The 25,348-nt window shown below is 42.3% G+C and overlaps 1 protein-coding gene across 6 annotated transcripts in view; it reads left to right on the forward strand.

Annotated features, from left to right (window-relative positions):
* TANC2 (tetratricopeptide repeat, ankyrin repeat and coiled-coil containing 2) overlaps positions 1 to 25,348 on the forward strand; it is a 329,427-nt gene that overhangs the window by 219,569 nt on the left and 84,510 nt on the right. For 5 of the 6 annotated variants that reach the window (XM_075277126.1, XM_075277128.1, XM_075277129.1 and 2 more), the window contains 2 exons: positions 3,778 to 3,849; positions 10,825 to 11,007. In XM_075277126.1, coding sequence (XP_075133227.1) covers positions 3,778 to 3,849; positions 10,825 to 11,007 — 255 coding nt within the window. Of the gene's footprint in view, positions 1 to 3,777; positions 3,850 to 10,824; positions 11,008 to 24,398; positions 24,952 to 25,348 lie in introns of those variants that run through there. The other variant, XM_075277131.1, reaches the window with a different exon arrangement.

Here is a 25,348-nt window from a genome sequence, read left to right on the forward strand (position 1 = left end):
GGCTACCTAGAATAATATATTTTATTCACATAGCGCCAACATATTCCGCAGCACTGTACAATTGGTAGGGTTCAAGTACAGACAAAGATCCATTACAAACAAATAGTCATTGCAGACAATGGGACCGAGGGCCCTGCTCTCAAGAACTTACAATCTATGAGGTAGAGGGGGTGACACGAGGTACCGCTAAATGAATGTTCAGTGTTTGGTCTATGCTTCAAACTGTATTAGGGCATGTTCCCACTGAGTTTTTTATTGTCAGGCAATAAAAATCTTCAGGTTTTTGAAGCAGATTTTAGAAGTTTGTTTGTTTTTTTTTTTCAAACCGTTATGGTTTAGGAAGAGGTTTTCTGAAGCAGACTTCTGTATCCTAAAACCTGCCTCTTTCTGTCACCCATTCATTACATTGGGAGTTTCAGGGTGGAATCTACCTGAAGAAGGAGCATTATGCTTTTTATTTCTATAAGAATCAGCTAGCAGAAATAGTCTGATACTCTCTCCCATTGTAATGAATGTTTTCTGTCTCAGAATTTGCTGAAAAAATTCTGGATGAATATACTCTAAGGGTGCATGCACACTGAGTAACGCCGGGCGTGTATGAGAGCCGTACACGCCGGCATTACAGCAGACTGCCGAACACTTCCCATTCACTTCAATGGGAGCGCTCGTAACAGCGGCGTTTACGAGCGCTCCCATTGAAGTGAATGGGAAGTGCTCGGCAGCCCTGCTGTAACGCCGGCGTGTACGGCTCTCATACACGCCCGGCGTTACGTAGTGTGCATGCACCCTAAGACTGGGTTCACATCTCTGCTTGGTGAGCGCTTGGGGATTCTGTTCCTCATTCCGCTTGAAAATTGCTCCGTATTTTTCAAGCAGCAAACGGACGGAAACCCAGTGGACCCCATTATAGTCTATTGGGTCTGCAGGTTTCCTTGGGTATCCAATTTTGGGTTTCCATTTTTCAGGTCCCTAAGCAGACCTGAATAACGGAAACCCGAATGCAGGTTTGAACCTAGAGTAAGGCTTCTGGGTCTGACTGCATTCACACTTGCATGTATTCTATTGGGATATGAACTGATGCAAATACACATTTAATTTGCTGCCATTATACATGAATGAAGTTTTAAAGGAGTTGTCTCATCACAAATACCCCTTTCTATATGGAAATTCTGCAGCGGTACATCATCTATGGCCCTGGAGGACACAGATTTTTATGATATCTGACCTTCAATAGTAAAAAAGAGTGAAGGGTATAATGTTGTCTCCCTCCCCAGCAGATGGAGCATGCGTTGCATTCATACATGTTTTATGTACACAGCCCCAACCAGTTGTCATGCCTGAATATTGGTTACTGTTTGCATGTAAACAGAGTGGACACAGCATATTCTACAAGTCTCAAGGTTATCCAGGACATTGCTGGGGAGCCTGTATGTTTAATTTTTTAGTATGTGACCTCCGTGCTCTTTACGCTCCTGGGAGACCTTCACTCCCCATCTGCGCCTCCTTTCTTTTAAACATTACATTGCAGTTTTATGCTAAAATCACAGAGCAAGACATAGAGCGTAAAACTTAATACATTTCATGAATATGCAGTCAGAGAAAATCCAGACTGCCTAAATGTATTCATTGCAGAACACGCAGTCATTAGCATTTTTCTATATTTCTGGAATGTTTTAGTTATACTTTATAGGTTTTAATAAAGGTTTATTTTTTCTATACAATCTATAATTTCTTATATGATTTCTAAGTTAATTTGCCTATATAAATTGGATGTATGGATGGGATGTTGGATCAGGTGTGTAGGGATCTCACAACCGAACCTTTGTGTGGTGGTGATAAAAAGATAATCTTGAAATCTTGGTCTTAGGGGATGGGGGGGGGGAGATGGAGTTGCTGCCAGAGGTGTTTCTCCCTTTCCCTGCCAAGCCAAGCATGCATGTGTTTGAGGGAATCAGGCGAGCTGGCTATATTATATGCATTCTGTCTTATCTATTACTGTAAACTGTCCTTTTATCTAATTTAAAGTGGGTATAAGACATTAGAGGAAAGGGTCAGTGCCCCTTACAGTCCCATGAAATCGTGTCACGTCCATCCATGGGTAGGTACTGCAGCTCAATCCAAATCATGTGATTTCCATTTGAGTGACAGGAGCTGGTCTGCAAACGCTCTTGTTGAAACCTCTTCCATCTCTTTTAAAGAGATTGCTTGTCTGAGAATTTTTTTTTTAATCAAAAAAGTTCTGCTCGCCTTCACCAGTAGGTTGCCTCTCCTTTCATATCAAGACTATCAGAATGCTGCTTTGCCTGTTTGACTGTATAAAGTGGGGTCACCGCAGTGCCTAGTGATTGGCTGAGGTGCCAATTCCTGTGACCGGGACAACAAAAGCAATTGGCATCAGAATGTGAGGGGGCATCGGTGGAATGGGGTATGACTTCTTCTGCTCTTTATGCCATTCTCAACCTGGACAAGCAGCAGAAATCCCAGTGGAAATTTATGATTTTCCATTCAATAAGTTTATGAGCTCCAGGTAGTCATGTCGGATTTGTCCAGTGCTAACTAGTTACTAGTCAGGAGTCTCATCCAGACCAGGCACTTCCCGTATGATTAGCAGTCCAATCCCAAATGGCCTAATAAAAGGAGAAAAAAGAAATGTTACTATTGCTGTATGGGTTAGTTCTATGTTGCACCAACAGGCAGCATTTTGACTCCATTGACATAAATGACTCAAATGGCATGCAAGACTTTGCTTCAGAAAGGTATATAGATATTGGCGGTCCGGACATTGTAATTTCACGCAGATACTAGTGCTGTTGGACCTAAAGAACCCGCTGCTGTAAAGTAAACGCCAGCGTTATAAATGGTCCGTAGAGAGGGGAGCTATTATTGATTTATGGTTTGTGTGATGCAGATTTACCACTTTACACACTATACATTTTGTCCATTTCTTTGATCCTTTTCCCATACATATATACATATATACATATGACAGTGAGGAGACTGCAGCATGAGAATAGATTGGGCAGACTGCACTGCAGACTTTTCTGTATCGCCGTGATCCCAGGCTATCAATCAGCGCTCGCCCCACCGCCAGGCAAGCGTTTATTGCTGCTGTTTTCCTAAAGAAAGGGGGCATTAAACTTTTTATTACTGTGCAGCAATGCAGTACATGAACCACTTGGCACATGTATGTATATTTTCCTGATACTCGTCTGTCTGATCACTTATTACTGACCAGTCCATTGTAATTATTAACTTTTTATTTGGTATTGAAGTTTTGTGCAAACAGGTTGTGGCCAGGATTATTTTATGGCTCAGACAACTTTGTGCTGACCTTGCGGGAGGATGAATGACTCCTGAAATACATTGATGTGGATAGCTGAGCTTGTTGATCATACCCGATCACTGAACTTCATGGTGTAATATCTTCCTCAGTGCCCTTGGTCTTGATCTAAAATAAAAAAAAAAGAAAGGTTGTATATTGTTCCAAGCGAGCCAGGAAGCACGTCGGCCCTTTGATATACAGTTTCTGGAGTCTCAGTGTTCGCTTCCTGTTTAGTGAAGACGTTCTTGACCTGAATCTTCAATGGTGCCAGCTAATAGATCATCAGAGGTGCCTGAACATGTTCCTCAGATTCTTGATCTGGAACCAGTTTATATTGTGTAATAGCAGATAAACGGTGGTTTCACATTTTCCAGTTTGTGTAGTTCATGCTTCCGCGTCTGTGTTTTGGGAAGATGAGTTATATCCCATTCACTCATTTTAATCTTTCCTTCTAGATGGGGGCAATGAGGAGCCACAGGAACGGAGGCAGCATAGTGTAGACTCCCGCCACGGCCGGGCTTCACAAGGTAAGAAGCTAGGGGCACATTTATTTTTGGCCCTGTATGACTGTCCGTATCTCTCTGTTCATCTTTCTGAAATGATGTATATGAACTACCGACACGTGACCGCTCCAGCACGCCCAGTTCCATTTTCTCCCGTGTTTTACATTGTTTGAGAAACATAATAAAAAAAATACCCATTGGACCACATGTAATAATAGTGCAAACATAAGCAGTCTGAATATGTGGCAGATTTATTACTGTCGCTCACTATTATCTAATACATTATTAGTTGACTTTATGTATTACATCAAAATGGCTGTTGAGGCTAAGTACTCTCCATATATGCCAGCTGTCAGTAGTATTATCAAATTTTGGTTTCCCAGTACATTGTATAGAATATTAATTGTTGTCAATAGGCCTGAATAAAAAATGTGAAAGTTTGGGATTTTAGAAGGTGGGTAAGAGAAAATGAAGAATCCAAATGGCAGGAAGGGGTTAAGAACAAAAGTGCATGCAAACCCCTAGTCATGCCTGGGGATGCCCCAATGTATTGCCAATGTATTACCAAGGTTAATAGACATAGTGGCTGTGATCATTCAGTGCAATCGGATACTTCTTTGTCCTCATCCATCATCCAGGGACTCGCACTAATTGGGTTACCCTTCCGGGGATATTTCATGCCGTAATACTGAAATGTAATCCCAGCCATGTTCTCTCCAGGAATTTCAAGCTGTCAGACTTCATGCAGCGTTCTGTTTATCTATATAGACATGGTAAGAATAGTGAATATTTATGTTCTTTTCTAGAATCTAGGCACGTTTTCCCCATGATTGTCCAGTATAAAAAAACAAACATTCTTATATGGCATTCTTAGATGGGCATACAAGTAGGGAGCGGTTACAAAGAATATATATCAGATACAATCTATTGATATGATTGGGCTTTCTGTAACTCTCATAGCAACATTAATAGACATTTACGGCATGTGCAGAATGCGCCATAAATGTCTTTATAGATGTAGGCCCAACATCTATCTGCATCTATCTCCAGATCAGTGGTTCTTAACCTTGTTTGACGTACCGAACCCACCAGTTTCATATGCACATTCACCGAACCCTTCTTTAGTGATAAATCAAATATGATTTTTTTCCAAATTCAAGACATAGGTATATGTTTTGTTACTGATACACAAAATGAACCATACATAAGGCCTAGGGTGCGATCAAACCCTGGTTAAGAACCAATTAATTAATTAAGGAGTTCACGTTTCCCATCCCATGTGGTGAGGCAGTCACAGGCATATCCTGACAGAGAATTATTATTATTATTGTTTGTATAGCACCATTAATTCCATGGTGCTTTACATTTGGGGGTTTACATACAATACACAAAATATACAGGTAGATATAATACTAACTGTGACCGACTGGCACGGTTGGGTAGAGGGCCCTGCCCGCGAGGGCTTACAATCTATGGGAATGAATGGAGAGGTGGCCGCACACATGCAGCTCTCTCCATTCAGTTCTATTTATTGTTTGATAGAAGTTAATGGGGCCATATTGCCTATTCTTCATCCATACTTCATCAGGATATGGAGCTGCTGCCTTCCTCATTATATGAACCTTGCTGTTGAGTGGAGATATTTATGGGCCTAAGGGCTCATTCACACGAGGCAAGAGGGGGGGATTTTGGCACTGAATCTTCCTCAAAATCCGCCCCCTTATAATAGAGGTCTATGCAGACAGGTAGCGTTCTTTGTTCCGCTAGCAGAAAAAAAGAAGCGAGCTGCCCTTTTTTCAGGCGGATTCCGCGGCTGATTCAGCTGCGGTGCAGTCTCGCCGCAGCACCCTCCGGACTAGGCCCATTCATTTGGGCCTACTCCAGAGCGCAAAGCCACGACTGTAGGAAGCCGCGGCAGGCGCATTTTGGTCCTATTCTGACGCGGCCTCCCGCGTCAAAATCAGGACCAAAATACATGGTCCACTGCCCTGTGTGAACGGGGCCTAAAAGTGTGACCCACATCTATAAGATATTTCTGACATATCCTGTGGATATATCAGAATTATTTTAGTCTATGTTCACATGTGTGTTGGAGTCTCCGTCCTGCAACTTTTTCAACCAGTGGTTTCAGTTTAACAGAACAGACACCTGATGGAGTTCATTATAGTTAATAGGGTCCATCAGGCTCCATCCATGACCGCTGTTTCATCAGTCCGCCTATCTGTTGTTGTCGTCCTCTGACAGACCAGAGCAACAGATAGTTCAGCGCCAGTGTAAACCTATAGTAAGGTGGAAATAAAGTTATTTTACTTGGGGCCCTTTTATTAAATAGGGATTGTCCAAAGCAGAGGCCCCTTTAAGTTTTATTCATAGGAAATTGTTATTTACCTGCCACAGATCACATAGGAACATCAATTTTCCACTGTTTCTCAGCTGTAGAGATTGACAGGTGGAACAAACAGCCAGCATGGCCTTAGTCTTCAGTATTTAGCCGTGTTTCATTGTATTTGTGGAGCAGTTCTACAGCCTGGACAGGAAGCTGATAAACTGCCCAAGGCAATGTAATTTGCCCCCAGTATTCTAGTATTTTAATAGCAGAATATCATTAAATGGGCACACACTTAATGCTAGCTTCACATTAGTTCCTGGTGTCCATTATCCTAGTGAATAGCAGACAAGGGAACCGCAAAAATAGTGGACACCATCGGAGACCAAGGGACCCCATTGATTATAATGGGGGTCCATCCATTTTCACTGAAATTTCTTGATGAAAATCTCAGCTTGCAGGAAAGGTTGCCTGGATTACAAAAAAACAACCATTTTCATGTACCCTATTCATGAAGTAACAGAGGGCAGTCTTCCTGTCTATTAGCTAGAATGGAGAGCAGCTCTCACTCTGGGGACCTGTCCTGTCTGGTGTTACATAGACACCCCATTGAGTTGAATGGACACTGTGTAATACTGCATTTTCTCTGTGGTGGCGCTGCAGGGAAATCGGAACACCTGATGCAAGGATTAGATTACCATAGGGGCGCTCAGCAGGGCACACCAAGTTTGAGAAGAACTAAGTGTGAAAGGACACCAATAACAAATAAGGGTTGTTCAAAAGCCAGCAACTCCTTCCTAGAGACACTGGTAATATGCAATGTGCAGATGATTTGCAAAACTGACAGTGTGTATGTAAATGCATCCTTTGTCAATACAGGTCATTTGTATAGAAAAGGAGACAGGCAAATTATTTCTTTATAGGAAAAATATTCACCAGATTCAGCCTGAGACACAAAAAGTCTTTAAAGGGAAAAGTCAGGTCAGGTCTATTTGGTATACTAAAGCACTCACAGGTCCTTATGGACCAGAGGTTTAGTGTGTGAAGTAGAACTGTTGTAACCATGTAGGTGTCTGCAGTTGAGAAAAACCAAAACCCTTTATACCCACCTATCCCTACTATCCCTCACCCCCTGCGCTACCCCATTCCTACACAACTTCAGTATGGGTGTGTTGGTCCTCGGGCACATGAGTAGTGAAGATGAGGTGTACTTTCCTGGAAACCTTCAGCAACTATGCAGACATCGGGATCAGCCGAGATGAGTCTGATGAGACTCATCGGACTCCTCTCTAGGTGAGTATAAGGTTTTTCTTGGTTAGTTGCCACAGAGAGCTTTAGGACAGAGCTTTATGGGAAATTAAACCACCTGCCCATTAGGATCTGTGGATGGTTCATTGTCCCAAATAGATCTCAAGAGTTCCTTTTAGAGCCCTTTCATACTACTTTTCTGTCCATTATAGTATATGGAGCCATTCACACTTTTGTGTGTTTTTCCCCCCTCTTTTCCCTATTTACGTTGGCCATTCAAGTCTAACGAAAATACGATGTACATTGCAAATGATGTAAACAAAAAAAACCCAAAAAAAACCCCGAAAGCCGATTCCTGTTATTTTTATTTGAGCCGGATAAACACTTTAACCTTTGCTATGATAAAAGTTGAGTGTCACTCGCATTGAGGCTGCTCTCAATGATCCTAGGTTATTAACTTGTTATATAATTCTCTGGTTACAAGACCCTTGTAAAAACTGACAGGTGAAATCTTTGCTAATTCATGTGGAACAGGCGTGCAGATTGCCTGGTTGATTTTCAACTTCAGTGCTTGAAATAAGTAACATTACATGCGCCTGCGAGAGTCCCGGCCCCCTGACGTCATGGCTGGTATCTAGTTCACGCTGGATGATGAACCTGTTATATGTGCCTGCCTGTATGACTGCTATGTAATATACTGCAGACTGCTTTGTTAAAAGCACCGCCATACTGCCACCTAGTGTAATCTTAGGTACTTGTCACATTTTCTACCAATTTTAGGATAGATACGGTTTATTAGCTTGCAACAATTTGTGTGAAATTAAGTTCTAACATTTGCATTTAGGGAAACTAGGATTAGTCCCCTGGCCTACGGGTAATTGCCATCTGGAAAGTCCAGATCATATACGACCTGCGTGTCCTGGGTCTGAATCTGGTCCTCCAAACAGGACTCCTTACATCATAGTGATCTGGTTCTTGGAGTCCCTGCCGCTCTGATGTCCCATACTGGACAGAAATGTCGAGAAGACGTCTACAAAAAGGGTGACTTATGAGTATCCTGGAAGTGTGGGATAATCTCACAGACCTGACAGAAAGCTTCTGCATTCGCTAGGATTGTTCTGATGCGTGACATAGGCATTTTATGTGACAATTATGTTGCAAAAAAGAAACATTACCCAGCACATTTAGTATTTCTGGAATGGCTGAGAGTCAGGAAATCTGGCCAATTTACATACTGGATTTTCTGGCCAGTATTTTCCTGTGGGCAGGGGTTTTACTAGGACTGTGTCCCTTTCACTAGTGACAAAGCACAGTGCCATACAATGTATAGTGGCTAGGTTGAGTATTGCAGCTCAGCCCCATTTATTTCAATGGGACTGAGCTGCCGCATGGTCTTGTAACAAATTGATGTGATGACACTGACTACCAAACTAGCATTAATGGTTTATTTTAAGGACAGGTAAGCATATCCTAGTCCCAGAAAACCCCTTTAGGCAGAAACACAGCTTTTTTGTTGCAGATTTTGCTGCGTTTTGGTTTTTTTGAGCCAAAACCAAGAGTGGATTGAACAAAAGTTATAAGTACTTCCTATATATTTCCCATTCCTTTTGCATCTAATCTTGGCTTTGACTCAAAAAACGCTGCAAATCTGCAACGTGGGGCCTTAGCCTTAATTTTACCTACATTCCTGTTTTATATCTGCCCCCCTCCCAAGATAACCTGTGGGCAGAGCTCCCTGGCTGTGGCTCGTTTCCTACCTCCAAGCATGTTAGTCACGGAGGCCACCATGGCACAATGCATCAGTTCAGCAGATAGGATGGGTACTTACCCTCACTTCTGTAATCTATGTACATGTACTAATCCTGGAAATGTCTTCCGTATGTCAGCACATTCCTCAGACTTGCCTCAGGCACGGGAAAGCAAGCATTGAATGCTATTGATTTTTGCTGTGATCTGTACCATTCTCTAGATAAATAGTTTAGATCATAGCAATGTATATCATGTGTGTCAGATGCTTGTGGGCGCATCTCTGCATTAGTCTGTATAGCTGCACTGTGTGCACAGGACCCTAGAGGCTTCTGTATGGATATACCTATGCTAGCAAATACCTCCTCCGTGTGCAGCCACGTTCCCCCTCATGTGACTGGGTTTTGCAGACATTTTAGGATATGATGGGCCTCCTTCCATATCAGCCTCTTAATACTTGTCTATGATGGATGTAATTGTGGGGTCTGCGGACATCATGTGCACACATCCCTGTCTTTATGAAATTACACTTGGATGTGTGCAGTTCCTCACTGATAAAACTGTCATTTTGCTGCATTGATTTTGTCTTTCCCTTTAATCCAAGGCTTGTGAATACAATAGTAAAATTGGTAGTAAAGATGGGGTTATAATGGAAGGAGAAGATTAACCAAGCACTTGGCTGAGTTCCCAGACTGCTGCTATAGCAATGACTTGTCTTATCTTCCACCAAAGAGAGATAACTTGTTATTTGTGTACAGTCCTCTGTAGTTTATCCATATGTGTAGCTATTTGCTATCAGTAAACCTAAAGCCTGCCTGTATATTTATAACTAATGCTAGACCGTGATCTCGATACTTTTCTCGTACATGTAAATATATTTACTGTGTGTTTGGTAAAAACAGGATTGTTGCTTATTTGGCAGGTGGTCCCATAAAAACCTTAACTTTTTTCCTTACAGTTTGTAGAACAGATGGCTGTTTATCTGTCGAATAAAAGAAACTATGAATCATTTTTTATATTGTCTATGGTTTTGCATTTCTATGACTGTTTGGGGTTTTATTTTGCATTTTGCTTTTAGTTTTGGTGCCTCTTTTAGGTGATGTGGAGAGCATAGAAAGGTGGTAACTCCATAGTCCACCATGTAATACAACATTTCTCCTGTAGAGGTCAGATCCCCAGCAAACAGTCAATTGATCGCCTGGCGACTTTTCTTTTAATAGGGGTTGTCCTGTTGTGACAGTATCTTTAAAGGGCTATTCTGGGCTATTCTACTGATGTACTTTCTTTAGGATAGGTCTTCAGTATCAAATAATTGAGAGCCTAATACCCCAGTACCCCCATGGATCAGCTGATTGAAGGGGTCTAGGCACTTGTTTGAGGGCTGCAATCACTTCTTATTGACTAACATCACATGTATTAGTCATGTAAACTTTCTGCAGCTCAAGTCAGTGAAACCAAGTTGCAATACCGGACACAGCTGCTATTCTGTGTATGTCACTGTGTCTGGTATATAGTGAAGAGGCCACAGTGCTTGCTCAGGCTTCGTGTCCCCTTCACTCAACAGAAGGCTGGGATGCCAGGCCTATGCTCCTATTGTCCCGTGTATTATAGTATGCATGTTCCCAGGTACTTGTAATGTTGAGGACTGTGTGTCAGTATTAACTGCTTGTTTTCCACAGGTGGCTCCTCTTCTGAAAACGACTGTGCATTTGAGCCGGATTACTCCATCACCCCTCTTCCTGTGACAGAGGGCATGCAACATATACGTATGATGGAGGGCATGTCCCGCTCATTACCCTCCTCGCCCCTACTTACCCACCAAGCCATCAGCGTGCGCCTACAGCCCGTCAAGAAACTAACTGGTAAGTTCCTAGAAACAGATTCTTCTTAAAGAAGAACTCCAGACAAAAAGTACTTGCCAGGCATTATTGATCATTCATCTAGATATGGTTTAGAGATTCTTCTTGAGTTTTTCTTGTTTTCTACTCTGTGTCTGAGTTGAGCAACTCTCAGACAGCTATGATGTGATATCTATATTTCCTCACACCTAAGCTTCTTTGCTGATCTGCGTTCTGTACAATACAACCTTGGGAAGTCTGGGTTTTGTGTCTGAAATACGGAAACAACAAATGCTGTCTCATTGTGTGCAGAAGGTTTTGTACAGTCTATCTACAATGTCATTTATGGGTATTTTGCATTTCCAGATTGTAATAATCTATATAATATTAATGTTATGGGAGAACATTAGGGTAGTAAAGTTGAGACTGTAATGGGTATTAGGACTGTGCTAAGTAGGTGCTCACCTGTCTAAGTTGTGCAGATGTAGACACATCTCTAGCAATAGTGTAGTATGACAGATTGTCCTTTGACGGCTGTGGTCCCTTAATCTTCAGGTAAGGGAGTGCTGCCAAGTGGACTTGAAAGGAGATGTATACAAAAGTGATGGGTCTGGGACATGCTGCCAAAACTCAAGGACTTTCAAGCAGAAGGTCTACTCTTGTTTTATTTGCCAGCACGTCCAAGACTGTGGCTTTCGTTTGCTATATAATGGAGACTGGGCAACATCACCCTATATGTAGCATTGTCTATTTTGCTGCAGATGTCTAGAAATAGCTTTGCAGTCACATATACTCTCTGTCAGTGGTCCCCTATAGCCTATGACTGTCGGCCAGCAAGTCTCCCTGTGACTTGTACATTCACTCGCAGGCTCCTAGCTCTGCATTGGGTTTCTCTGACTGTCTCATTTGGGTCTGTATGGTTTGTGATTCATTAGCAAGAAACATAACATAATGTACAAACGCTCTTCTGTCCCAGTTTTATATGTGTGTTGATTCTTTGTATACATGTATAATGCTCATATAGTTGTGCATTAAATAATTGAATGCTGCTCAGCAGTGTGAGAGACCATTGTGATCCATATTAAGGCTCGCTGTTGACGCGTCTTCTCTCCGTGTACATGAATAATGGACGAGCACCTCATACAGGTCATTATTATATAACATCCCGCGAGACATCTGGATTAACCCTGTCAGGGAAGGACATGAGTACAGCACAGTTACTGATGACTGAATACGTTGACTATATTGTTTAACTAGTAACAATCTAGAAATGAATTCCAATCCTCACATTGCAGCCCAGTCCCCTTCACATGTTGCTTAAATGGTTACAAGATATCCGTCAGGTTTTTATGTCTTGCAACTGTTGTATCACAGTCATAGCAGCTTGATCGACATTACTTGACTGCATTTGCGTGCATTAGATGTGATACAGGCGGGGCAACACTGCATTGTTTGACCATGCAGCATGTATCTATTGAAGTCCCTGTATAGCCCTAGCGTTATACAGATAGTAGACACACCCTATGGACAAGACTGGCACTGTTTCTGGTAGATGAGCACATTCTTATAACCACTTCTATAGACTAGGACTACATGGCGATTTTGGCTGTGACTCCTGTTGCAGGATCACAGATCATTGTGTCATGATGCGACTACAATGTAAGTGAACCCTAAGAGTATAACTTCAACTTCTATATGCAAATAAAACCATGCTTTTTTTTTTTTTTTTTTGCAATGATTCTTTTGTAACTAGAAATCATGGTGGCAATATCACCTATCTTGCAATGCAACTCCATTCTCTTATATTAGTGAAGAAGTCGCAGGGTGACATGGTGACCTTTAGTCATGCACTGCACTGAGTGTTAGGGCTAAAGTCATTGTGTAGCCCAGCTATTTTGCTTCCACATGAGATAGCTTCATATGCCTCTTGTTTCCAGTGGCAATACACAGACTCACAAAAGCAAGTAGGGCTGCATTGTTTTGGGCTATCGTAAAATAAAATGACTGCTACCAATGCTTGTAGACAGGTGTGCTATAGCTGTGTACCAGATGTCCCCATCCCCACAGCAGTTCTGCACATGATCATTGCCTAGGTGGTGCTGTTTGACACTTCATTTTTCCTTGCTGCTGTATTAATTCATCACAAACAGAAAATGGCTTTAACCCTGATCGGCGTTCATGTCTGTAAGCGGCAGCTGCTATAGCATTCTCCATTCACCTTAAGAGGCTTAAAGAGTTACTTATTGAGTTAACTGGTTTGATTGTCTAATGAGGCTCTGCAGGTCTGACTCACACAGCGAGCTGAGCGTTATACATCTCCCAAAGGGGCCACTACGCCATAAATTTTGCTTTAGGGATCGATGCGGACTCTGCAACCTGCATCTATTGCAGCAAGGCACTGTGTTATGTAAGTGCCGCGTGCTTCTATCAGACAGCATTAAATTCTTAATGTGATACAGACACCCGTGTCTTACAGGAGCATGGAGATTCACAGCAGTGATTCCATAAACAAGCTGTATAGAAAAGTCTCATCTTTATGGCACTATACTATGTAAAATGTGTACAGTTATAGAGCTGTAGGAAATCTATGAAATCACCATGCAGCAGGAGAAGTGTAGGTAGAGCCGCCATAGACACATACATACCGAAAGTCTGAGATGAGACCACAACATATAAAGAAAGGGAGAAGCTGCGCTCTGTAATATAAAGGTTTATATAAGGTAAGATAAGATAATCCTTTAATAGTCCCACCATGGTGAAATTTCAGATTTGGGGCAGGGTTTTTGAGTAAAATGTAAAGTGACAGGACTCCTAGGAGAGACAGCGAGAGTCCAGCTTACCCAGTCCATACACAGTGATTGACATTGGTAAGTATATATAGAAGGCTGTCTGGGTAATAAGGAGTCTCACTGTCTTTTTAGGAGTCCTGGCCGGATTTACTTTACTTTTTACTCAGAAATCCTGCTCCAAATCACATATACATCTCAAACTTAAGCATTTCATCATTAACTCTCAGGTAGGGCCACAGAAATCACAGGTTTGCTTTAATACTGGATTTATTATTTTCATAGGCCCAAATTCACCAATAAACAGCTTAAACCTGGTCATGGACTCCTTTAGAAAAAAATGGTCTAAAACAACATGCTACATTTTGCTCCATAAATGTACCAAATTTAGGAAATTGGTTGCTGTGGGCGATAGAGACGGCTTTTCTTTACACATTCTAATAAATTTGCTGCAGTGTTTTTGTAGTAAGGCTCTGTTCACTCTGTGGTCAAAGGCATTGCCATCCATAATGATCTACGCTCCTCTCATTGACTTACCACAATCTTGTTAGATTCCTTTTTATTTACTATCGTTTCTTTTCCACCTCTCATTCATTTCAATGGACTTTGCATGGCAGAATCTGTCTAAAGATAGGCCATAATGTTTCTTTTTTTCCTGTAGCTGAAAAATTCAGTGGAGAAAAAAAATCTGCTCCTGACTCCTATTAGAGTGAATGGGAGAGTTTGGAGGTGTATTTTAAAAATATTCGCTTCCAAAGAATCTCTGTGTGAACTTACCCTTATCTGCCTCAAAGTCTTTAGTCCCTAGTTATGATTCACATTAGTCGCATTGCACTTAGTGTGTAGTATGGGGACATGCTCATAGACTGCCATACACATGACATGTTGCTGGCTATACCATGGTTATGTTAATGGCGAGATGGCATACACCGCTACTGGACTCTTGTTTTCTAACATAAGTTTGGGTGTCACTATGTGTCAGTAAATCTGTTTAGATGGTACGGTTGGGTGCAGTTAAAAATTGCTTCTAAAACCTGCATGTGTTTCTGCTGCGGCAATGATGCAGTTGTGACAGGTGAAATGCATTTATTTCTCCTGCTTATTGTCTGTTGGCTACCTGTCTATGTGCCGCAGTAGATTGTCAGTATAGCCCTTGTGACAAGAAACTGCAATATTCCTTTAAAGCAAGCTTAACCTGCCGCCTCCTGCATGGCTTATTGAGTATTCAGTCCATGGCCTCTGCTGAGTAGCAGGCTTTGCACACAGCGCAGGTTTGTGGAGATGTGCGAGGAATTAGTAAGACCTGCCGTGTAACAGAGCGTCAGAGTCAGGAGGAGTGACGTGCTCGTTTCTTGCTCCGTGGATAGCTGTGGGTCCCAGTGACGTGCATGGGGTGGTGGGGTAGTGATGTTCTTGCTGCTCCGGTCCCAGACATACAGATGCATCATAGGCACACAGCAACCCTTACCATTCTTCTATAGCAAAGATCATACATAAACCAGGACATGTCTCCGGTGATCAGAATTGTGGGAAACAATTTCTACTGTGTCTGTTCCGCACAACACCATCTCCTTGTATTTGAAACCCTCCGGGCTGTAAGTCGGAGACATGCAAATCAGTTGTGAGACTTAAGAAGAATGCGGCTTGAGCTGGGCCAGCCTGTTTTCATGTTTATTAGGTTTTATTCTAGCATGGGAGCTTGGGAATAAAGAGCTGTCATGTTTACATTTATGTAACCTGACATTTCTGCTGATGTGGGTGTCTGACTGAGTGCTCTAGTATCTCCATACATTTCTATACGACCGCTCACAGAGAATTTCTATAGGCCTAGTCATTGACATTTTCACGGTGGAATTAATATTGCTAATTAATAATGTGCAGAGATTTGCAATTCTTATGGTATGTACAAAGTAGATTCTCCACTCTTTGCAAAGCACAAATACAACATAACTTGTGAGGTGGTTTTGTCCAAAGGGTCAGTTTTTGTGTACACAGCCTGATATGGGGGTCAGATGAAAATCAACTAGCTTGGCCATACACATTATGCCAGGTTCACACTGGCATCGGCCTATCTGTTGTTCTCTTCCGATGGAGGATCAGTACAACAGTGGTCACATACAGAACCCATTTACTGGGATCCGTCAGGTGTCCATTCTTTTAAAGGGGCTCTACATTTGAATAACTTGTTTTTTTGATATTCATATGCCTGAATAGCCTGAAGGTGCTGCTACTCTCTTTTTTTTAATCCTCCGCTTTTATCACATACCGGTTAAACAGATATGTAAATGAGCCTGTCCGTGCACCCTGGGTGTTCCTCTAAGCCTCCGTGCACCCCCCTGCGTCATACCTTCAAACCGCCTCCTCTTTTGCTTACGCTCTGAAAATTCCTCCTCCTCCTCTCTCCGTGTAACCGCCTCCAGCGTCTCTCATCTCGCTCCTGTACATTGAAATGTCGGGCATGCGCAGTAACGCTACCTTCTGAGCGCTACTGCACATGCCCAAGCGCCATTTTCTTGTGGACAGTGGAAGAAAACTCTCTTCGATTTTTGACAGCAAAACTCATACAGCTTTTAGAACCAATCTTGTGACTATAGGTATCAGTTCATTGGGCCTGCCAGGTACACCAGCATGTGCTTAAAAAGGAATTGAGCATCTTGGAATCTATGACACTGGTGTAAACATAGTCTTACCTATAGGGAATAGAAAATGATATTGTGGGTGACAACAACAACAAACATTTAATATATATAATAGGAGAGGGGGTGAGCTTATTGAGATGTATGTGAATGGTTAAATAATAAAACACATGAGATATAAATGTCCTTTGTTTTCTTCTCTGTCTTAATCCGTTGCCAAGAAAACGAAAGACCTGCAAACACAAACTAAGGCGCAGATTTTTATTTTATGCAGTGCCATATAACACGATGATGCATATAGCCTAATAATGCTTTACTATAGCAAGTTTGTTAGGTTGACTCTATAAGTCATCCGTACATTATGCTCCTGGATCTTGATACTCCTCTTCTATCTGGTTAATGACTATTCTGTTTTATCTCCAAATTAATGTCCCTGGCTGTAGTGGATCTTCACACAGGAACTCAAAGAGAGAACAGTTTGGGGAGAGAGGAGGGGGAGAGAGAAGCAAAAATAGTACAGGAGTGGGTGGAGGGAGGAGAGCGTTTTATAAGCAAGAGGTGGGGTCCCTGCGACATTGATGAATGCAGAGTCACAGTTCTTTTAAATGTCGTCTTACATTTGGGTTTCGTTTCAGGTGTTGCTGAACTACAACGCTCATCATTCACAACCTTCATCATTACTTATTTTGCACTAAATTGATAATTTTACCCAGACAGCATGTTAACACTTTATAAGGATATGGGGGTCCTGAAGGTAAAGGGCTACAACTCTCCAGTGACTGGGGTTCTGCTGTTGATTTATGGAGAATCTTCCATGTTAAATCCCTTTAAAAGACAAGGTGTACTCTCCCCATCTGCAAATAAAAAGCTCAGTCTCCATAGCTAGCAAGGCTGTGTTACCTAGAATTGGGACTCTGTGGAATAGCCTGGCCCAGGAGCTAGTCACAGCTGATAACTTCAAAGAAGGCTACTTAACCTTAGGATAGGTTCACACTAGTGCTCGATTTCTGTCCTTCGGGTCCACATGGGAACCTGAAGAACTGTCTGCCTAAAAATGAATGGGGCTGATCAGAAATCTCACGCAATGGCTACTGTAGCTGACAACAAAAAAGGCTTAGGGTCTGTTTAGGTGGCGTAAAATGTAAAAAAAAAAAAATAGAAAAAAAAAATTATGGCAGATTTCCACCTCAGATTACTCTTCATTTTCCAGCTGTACGGCTCCCTAAAGTCAAATCAGAGCTTTGGCTTTTTGAGCCCCGGCTTGATCAGCCCCAAATGAATCTGTGGCAAGATTGAGCAGGACACTTATTTTTCAATATTCTTCTCTGATCTCTGCGTCTCATTGAAAACAATTCAAGTTAAATTTATGATTTGGCGCTGCTTTTCCGGCGGAATCCTTAAGACCATGCCATTATTTCCCTGTGTGAACATACCCTTAGCCTGTACCATCTTACAACAGAATTCCATTGATGGTTATATAGTTGTATAGAATTCTTGTTTCCGACATCCTTTCCTTCAGCCATGTTCTTTCCCAAGCCTTGGATGTAATTCTTCTCATTATAAGTTGCTGCTTCTGCTTATTGGGAATAGAGCGGCTGTCATAATGACAGCTGTTTTGGTTTTATTTTGTTGCATGGACCCAGAGTGATATCCCGCTAACCCTAAAGGACGAGGAGACAGCAAGAGAATTCAGCTTCCATATGTTAACAGACAAAGGTGGGCAATGATTCAGACAAATCTGCACCATTGGTCAGGTAGGGGAGTCCAGTCTGTGCAGGAGAGGAAGATGCTGGGTAATGGTTAGATGGGAACCCCAGTATGTTCTACCTCCTCATAGTCTGCTCTTTCAGTCCCCTCCTCATCGCCATTGCTATCATTGATTACATGAGGCTTCCGTTAGGTGCCGCTAATTACACTAACTGCAGGGTAATTAAAAAAGATCTGCTTGTAAATTTCTTTTGATGTAATTACGGTGATGTATACAGTGACTTTAGCCTCTTTGTGCTTAGGATTTCTTAATTAAGCCGGCGTCCCTATGGGAAGCTGAATTCCAGCGGTCACAGACTGCGCTCTGTGATGTGCTTTGTCTCACTCATTGGGCCTTTCAATAATGGATTGTCATAAATAAGACTGGGGCGGGCCTGACCACATCTACTACCCATTACTGACCATTCTATTAGTCCCTGCTTAGCAGCATTGCTTCAGCTACTTTAACTTTTTGGGATTGGCTATATCAGGAAAACCGGTCTGGTTATAGTGAAGTTATATGATCTTGTGGTTGTATCTGGGTCTGACACCAGCTGAAAACCCAATGGAAATACTCTTATAGTATTTTCTACATCATCATAGCATATCAGCACATCATTTTATCAGCCCTATAATATGGATATTTATTACTTTGGTATTCTGTATTGGCCCATACTGGTATTAGTCATGGAGATATAGGGGATAAAGAATTGTAGTGCTGATGATAATAATTTTTTTTATTTATATAGCGCCAACATGTTCCACAGCACTATACAATTTGTAAGGTTTAAGTACAGAGAAAAAGGTCCATTACAAAGAAATGGTCACTTCACACAATGGGACTGAGGGCCCTGCTCACAAGAGCTTACAATCTATGAAGTAGAGGGGTGATACGAGAGGTAGCAGGGGTGGCATTGGAGACAACATTCCATATACAGCGGTCAGACAATTTTGTAATCGAGATTACTGTCATTACATAAACATAAAACTTTATGAGCCATCACACTTTATGAGAACACCAAAACTTTGAGACACCAATCGTGTCCTTTTAACATGTGGATGGTGCCTGGACATATAAAGTTAGCCTGAAATGGCATCATATCATGTTGGGTAATGTGGGAGCGGGGACAGAGGAGGGTTAATTTAAGGGATTCTAATTACGGTACGGAAGGGTTTACATTAGGAATTGTGATATGCCTGTCTGAAAAGTCTTTAGTTTGTGCTTGAAGCTGTAGAAATTTGAAGTTAATCTGGGGGGTAGAGCATTCCAGAGAAGTGGTGCAACTCAGGAGAGGTCTTGTATATAGGTGTGGGAGGTTCTGATAATAGAGGATGTAAGTGTTAGGTCATTGAGTGAACGGAGAGCACGGGTTGGGCGGTAAAGGTAAAGTTGGCCAAGGCAAACTAAATGACAGTTAGCAAAGCTCAACAATTTTGCAGAACAGCCCTAATGTTTATGGGGACGTCTCAACAGCTCCCTGATGGCAGATGGCAGGAGAACAAAAGGAATGATGCCGGAGATGATGTGTCACATCAAAGGTGATGTGGAGTGTACTGAGCTTTACTAAAGGAAAATCGAATGTAAAACAGGCTGTAAAAAAAACAAAACAGTCAGCTTATAGAAAGAGCAGCTTTTATCGCCACATATGTGTATGTAAATTTACTTGGAAGAAAGAAGAACTGGAGATTCGTGAGATGATGTGCCAAGCGCAGGAATTTTTCTGCACTATGGGTGCTTTTAGAGATTTATGACCAATTTCTGTCCAGTCAAACAAGAATCAACCTAAATGGGCATGTAAATGGCAAATTGATCTGATTGAAATCTGTCGTACGTAGGGACACACAGGACAGCTCCACTGTGGATGCCCGTTGCAGGGGTCCTGTAGCAGACCTGGATGCAGCAGAAGACATCTGAAATTGGCGCCATGGCTTTTACCTGCAATTCTGCCTACATTGTAGGGTGAAAATCGTGCCTGAACTTAGATCATTAATTGACATATTGCAGGTTCAGAACCCACAGTGCAAGGCACTTTGTGCGTGGATTTTTTTTCTATACATCACAATGAGTTTTCAAGCATAGTTTTAAAGATGACCTTTCAACCAAACCTCCAATTTGAGTTCTTATAATTTGTTAATAGATACCACTCCACTGATTCCAGAGCATTTGGAATTTTTTCACCAGCACCCACCATTCCTGAGAAACAAGTGCAGTTGGTTTTACTGCCTGATGTGCTATTTAATCTCTGTCATGTCAGAAGGGCAGTGTCAGGCAGGGGGTGTGATTCAGAGCTCCAATCAAGAGGAAGCTCCAAACAAGAGGAAGACGAGACTCCACGGACTGTTATACCCTAAACCACCCACCCCACCTCCCCATATAGCGGTCACCAACTAAGAGGAAGACGAGACTCCACGGACTGTTATACCCCAAATTAGCCCCCCCCCCCCCCATACTCTCTCCCTCGACTCCAACCCCCCATCACCACCACCACTTTACTAGCTTTGGCAATGCCAAATATCTATTCGGACGTGCCAATAAAGCCTATTTGATTTGATTTGATCAGAGGCAGCCGGTGTCAGAGCTCAGAATCACACCCGCTGTCTGCTGCTGCCTGACAATGCCCTCCTGACTGTACAGAGCACCAAAACTAACAGAATTGATTGTTTGGGAACAGTGAGGGCTAGAGAAAAATTCCAGCTGTACTAGAATTTAGAAAGTGGAACAGCACCTATTAATTAATATTACTAGCTTGAGAGAGGTGGAGAAAGGTCCTCTTTAAGTCAGATTCTGTCTACACCTCAACAGAGGTGCAAGTGCTACATGGAAACCCTGCCTTACACATGTCAATTATAGGGAACAAGGTTTTCTATGAAGCTCTGCCTGGATGTTAAGTGTGGCCTGGTTGGTTATAAATCTGTACCTGCAAAGCCAGCTTAACTGTCAGTAATGTTACTGAAGAACATCACAGTCTGTCTCCTTCGTATTGCAGCATTAATAGGAAACTGTAGATAACATTCAGCCACACATTACAAATAGGTACATTTAGTGTCCCTTTAAATGATCCACACTGTGTCTAACATATGATCCAGGCTAACAAAGTTATTTGTGTCCAAAGGCATAAGGTGCTGACTTGCAGTAGACCCAAGGTCCCCAATGTTATTATGAGGCCATGTTCACAAGTTCTGACCTGTGGAAAATGCCACTATGAGTAACCATCAAGGTCACATGGCAGATCCTGCCTGCCTTAGCCATGAAGGACCGTGCAAGTCTAAAATGCAATATATTGCTTAGAGCAGACTGAGGAATTGTTGGTCATAGTGTTCTGTCATTGAATTATTGGCTAGAAGTCCAAATAATATCATCATCATCATGAGAGCTAATATTGGCATACATGATGTGAATGATTATACCAGCTCACTGCATAACATGTCACTCCTGGAAGCTACCAGGTTTAGCGGCCCTTTAAGAGCAGACCCTAACCATAGATGCTCGATACAAGATCAACCTGTAGATTGTTTTAATGAATTGAATCTGGTAAACCGCGCCACCACTGCAGTCTTACTGCATCAATGTGTGAATGACTTCACTAAACACAGGGGTCATATCACAATGTATAGCAGACCTCCACTTTATTAAGACACGTTTACTGGTTTACCATCAGTGGGCGAAGCCTCCCTCACTCCTGCTGAATAATTTACTAAGTGCACTGTTACAGCAAAATGAGACATGGAAGGTTTGTGACCTCCGAGAAATGCGGAGTGTCAGAGCGCGCAACGAATGGTGTGCTCCAAGGTATTAATCAGTTCTCTCTACGGCTCTTCTATTATTTGTCTTCTGTCACCCCCTCACCCACACCCTTTTCATAAACCACTGGCGCAAGAGCGTTTTTTATTACGTGAGGCTTCCTTTATTACACATGAAGCATTGCACTCCATTTGTTGTGTGTCAATTATATTTTGCCTCCATTTAATTTCCTTTGAGCATTTTCATACAATTGTTATGTAATGAATATATGATGGGTAAAGAAGTTTAAGCTTTCATTCGGCAGGGTTAGCGCTTTATCGAGAGGACGAGTTTCAGTATAGAGCATGTTTTATACATCATTGCATATTTTGTAAAAGGCTGTTAGTATTATGTGTCTTAGTTATAGGGGATAAAGGACTTTAAAGGGTTATACCAAATTCTAAAGGGCGGTTATCACCAGAACGCAATATGTCCCTGCAGATGGATGGGTTGGGGTCTCCGGAATCAAAGTGTTTTCCCGTTGTGAATCTGTGCCACCATAGCAGAGACAGCACCATTTTTATTAATATGCAAATGAGATCTTTGGGGCAATAAGGGTGTTACTGCTTACCTCTTTAAAGCAATGGCAACAACCTTATTTCTCCATAGATCTCATTTGCATATTGACACAAATAGTGACATCTCCACAACAGAGGCACCAATTCAAAAGCCGAAAACACTAATTGATTGAGATGACCTTATCTTTAAGCTCTGTGGAGATGTGTTCTGCATACAAGACCCCTTTAAAAAATATCACCTATGGGTGATACATGTCTGGTGGAGTCCGACCATTGGGGCCCCGTCGATCACTAGAACAGGGTTCCTGTGACCCTAGTATGAATGCAGAAGTGGTTGAAGGAATATCAAACTTCTGAAACAAGTGTTCCTGCAGAAAACCAGGGGTCCATTTTTTCCTGTTCCTTTCCATTTTTCCCTAAGGAGCCCATTGATGTACATTGCACACGTTTCTTTGTTTTCATAGTGGTGCACAGTCTAGGAGGAAGGTTTCTGCGTTCTGTAAGCTACCTCCCAACCACAGCAACATTCATTCAGGTTTCCACTGAATGCCTCTTTGCTTACACATAGAACATATCAATTTTCACTCTGGATTGTGAGCTGTAACAGATCTGGATTGGTAAAAAAAAAAAAAAAGTAGGTTTCTCGCAGATTTTTTCGTTAGTTCAGGTGCACCTTACATCCATTGGCACTTTATCAAGTTCGATGCTTCCATTGTATGATGGTAGCTGGTGGGTGTCTAGCAGTTTAATGCAAGTTAATGCAAGTACATAGTAGATCCCATAGATGCGTGGCCTTCTTTATTATGGCTGAATATACAAGAACCTATATTCTGAATATAAAAGCAGCTATACATCTGTACCGCAGAGTTCCTTTTCTATGACACTGATAAATGAAGCCTACCTTAGTGACTTCCCAGTAGCTAATTTTGGAAGCCGGTGACGAATACCGTACCTTGCATTTCTATAATCTGCATATGGATAAATTACTTATTGCTATGATGTTTAGACTTTAGCATCAATCTTTTTATATTAGATTGGTGCCACATGGGAAGGTACCTTAGATACTTGATTGAAATGGATTGTACATCTGTCAGAACGCTTTCTCTTACGGTAAAGGAAGTAAACCAAGTTCACGCCACACACACCCTGGCTTTAGAGCGGCTATGTGACACTATGCGCCATGTCTTTGGGGACAGAGGAGAAAGCTATGGCACGCTATGCCAGGCACATAATTCACTTCCAATGCTCTCTGACTGTTTCAGCTAGTGTTACATTATTTCTGTGTATTTAGGAATGCCATGTATCACTGCAGGATCTTATTATAGATGAGGAGGGTCTTCATATGACATCACTTGGGTTTCCATCATTGGCAGATTTTATTCGAGCCTTCAGCACATGGTAGGTTACATCTTAGCATAATGGAGTACATTTCTTCCTCCCTGGAAATCTGATTATGTGGATATGTTTGCTTAATCTAATAGAAGGGCTGGATTTCCCTTGTGGTATATGGATATTGTAACAAGTCACTTTATCCTATGCCCACAAGGAATATGTAATGTGTAGAGCAGCGATTCGATTTAATCCCTTCGCCAAGGAAGTTGCTGCTTTAGTTTCCTCTTGGTTAGGAATAGGTTAACATTCCTTCATCTCCATTGTGCTGGTGGCGTGGACAGGCTGCTTCTTCCTGTCAGTGGGCCACCTGTCGCAGAAACACCCCCCCCCCCTCTTTTCGTGCTATCTCTCCCTTCTGATCACAGCAGGGCCTTGCTCGCACGCACAGCCATGCCAGGATGTGCCCGCTCTACCTTGTGCTGCATCCCTTAGCTGCACTATTCTCTCGTCAGTCCCTCCTCATTTCTGTCCGACATTCCTGGAGCGTACATCAGCTGCTTTCCTTTTTCTTTATATTTTTTTTTCCTTTTTATTTTATATATTCTAATTTGTTCCCCGAATCCATGTCACCGCTCCTTATATGGCGATGATTTTTTCCTCTTTGCGTTTCCATGACAACCCGAGCACTGCACCATTCATTAGCTCAGGACCGAACTGCATCCCTCCGCCGCCTTTTGCATCTCTCTCTGTGCTGTTCTGCACCATCCCACATCCCACTCCCCTCCTGTGTGCTGCCCTAGGAGGAGGGGAGTAAGGAGGACTGGGGGACAGTAAGACAAATTTTGATGCCCTCCGCAGCCTTGCTGGAAGAAGAGTGCTAGCTATGAGATCACGGAGGAGAAGAGAACAGATAAAGAGGGGAAGGATGTGTCTGTAGATTCAGCATCAGTGCCTGCTCTGCTGGAGACAGTATTGCCTCTTGGGAGGTCAGTAACGCTAGCCAGGACACAGCTGGACCTGTGACAAAATAAACCTATATGTACATATATATAAAAAGGACTGTGCATGGTTCTCCGCACCATAGCCTCCAAAGTGCTGTTGCAAGGACAGAACAAGTGATGCTATACTGGAGCTTGGGATTTTCAAGGATTGCTGTAGCCTCGGTCCATGTAAGTAATTTCCCTAGGACAGCGGGAAGGGGGGGGGGGGGGGTAAGATACATGTGAGATGATGGATGCCTTGACATTTCATGCATGAGTTATATCCAGGTTGTGGTTTTGTGCATCTTTATTGATAAGGGAGAGCTTATTTATGAGCAGCAATCTTAACCTTCCTTTCTACATCTAGAATTTTGTTGATATCTTCTCTTTGTGGCCATACTATTGGGACGGAGTGCTATCATTACGCTTAATGTTAATGGAGGCCATCGTGAGAGCTGCCTCTTAGTGACTCCATACTTGGGAAGACCAGAATGCACTGGGGTGCGGCACACAGGAGTCATTACACTTGGTTGATCTGTAACCAAGTGACTCCGAACCTGTATAAGTAAGGTATTGGTAACCTTGA

This window comes from Leptodactylus fuscus, chromosome 6 (assembly GCF_031893055.1).
Source record: "Leptodactylus fuscus isolate aLepFus1 chromosome 6, aLepFus1.hap2, whole genome shotgun sequence".
NCBI lineage: Eukaryota > Metazoa > Chordata > Amphibia > Anura > Leptodactylidae > Leptodactylus > Leptodactylus fuscus.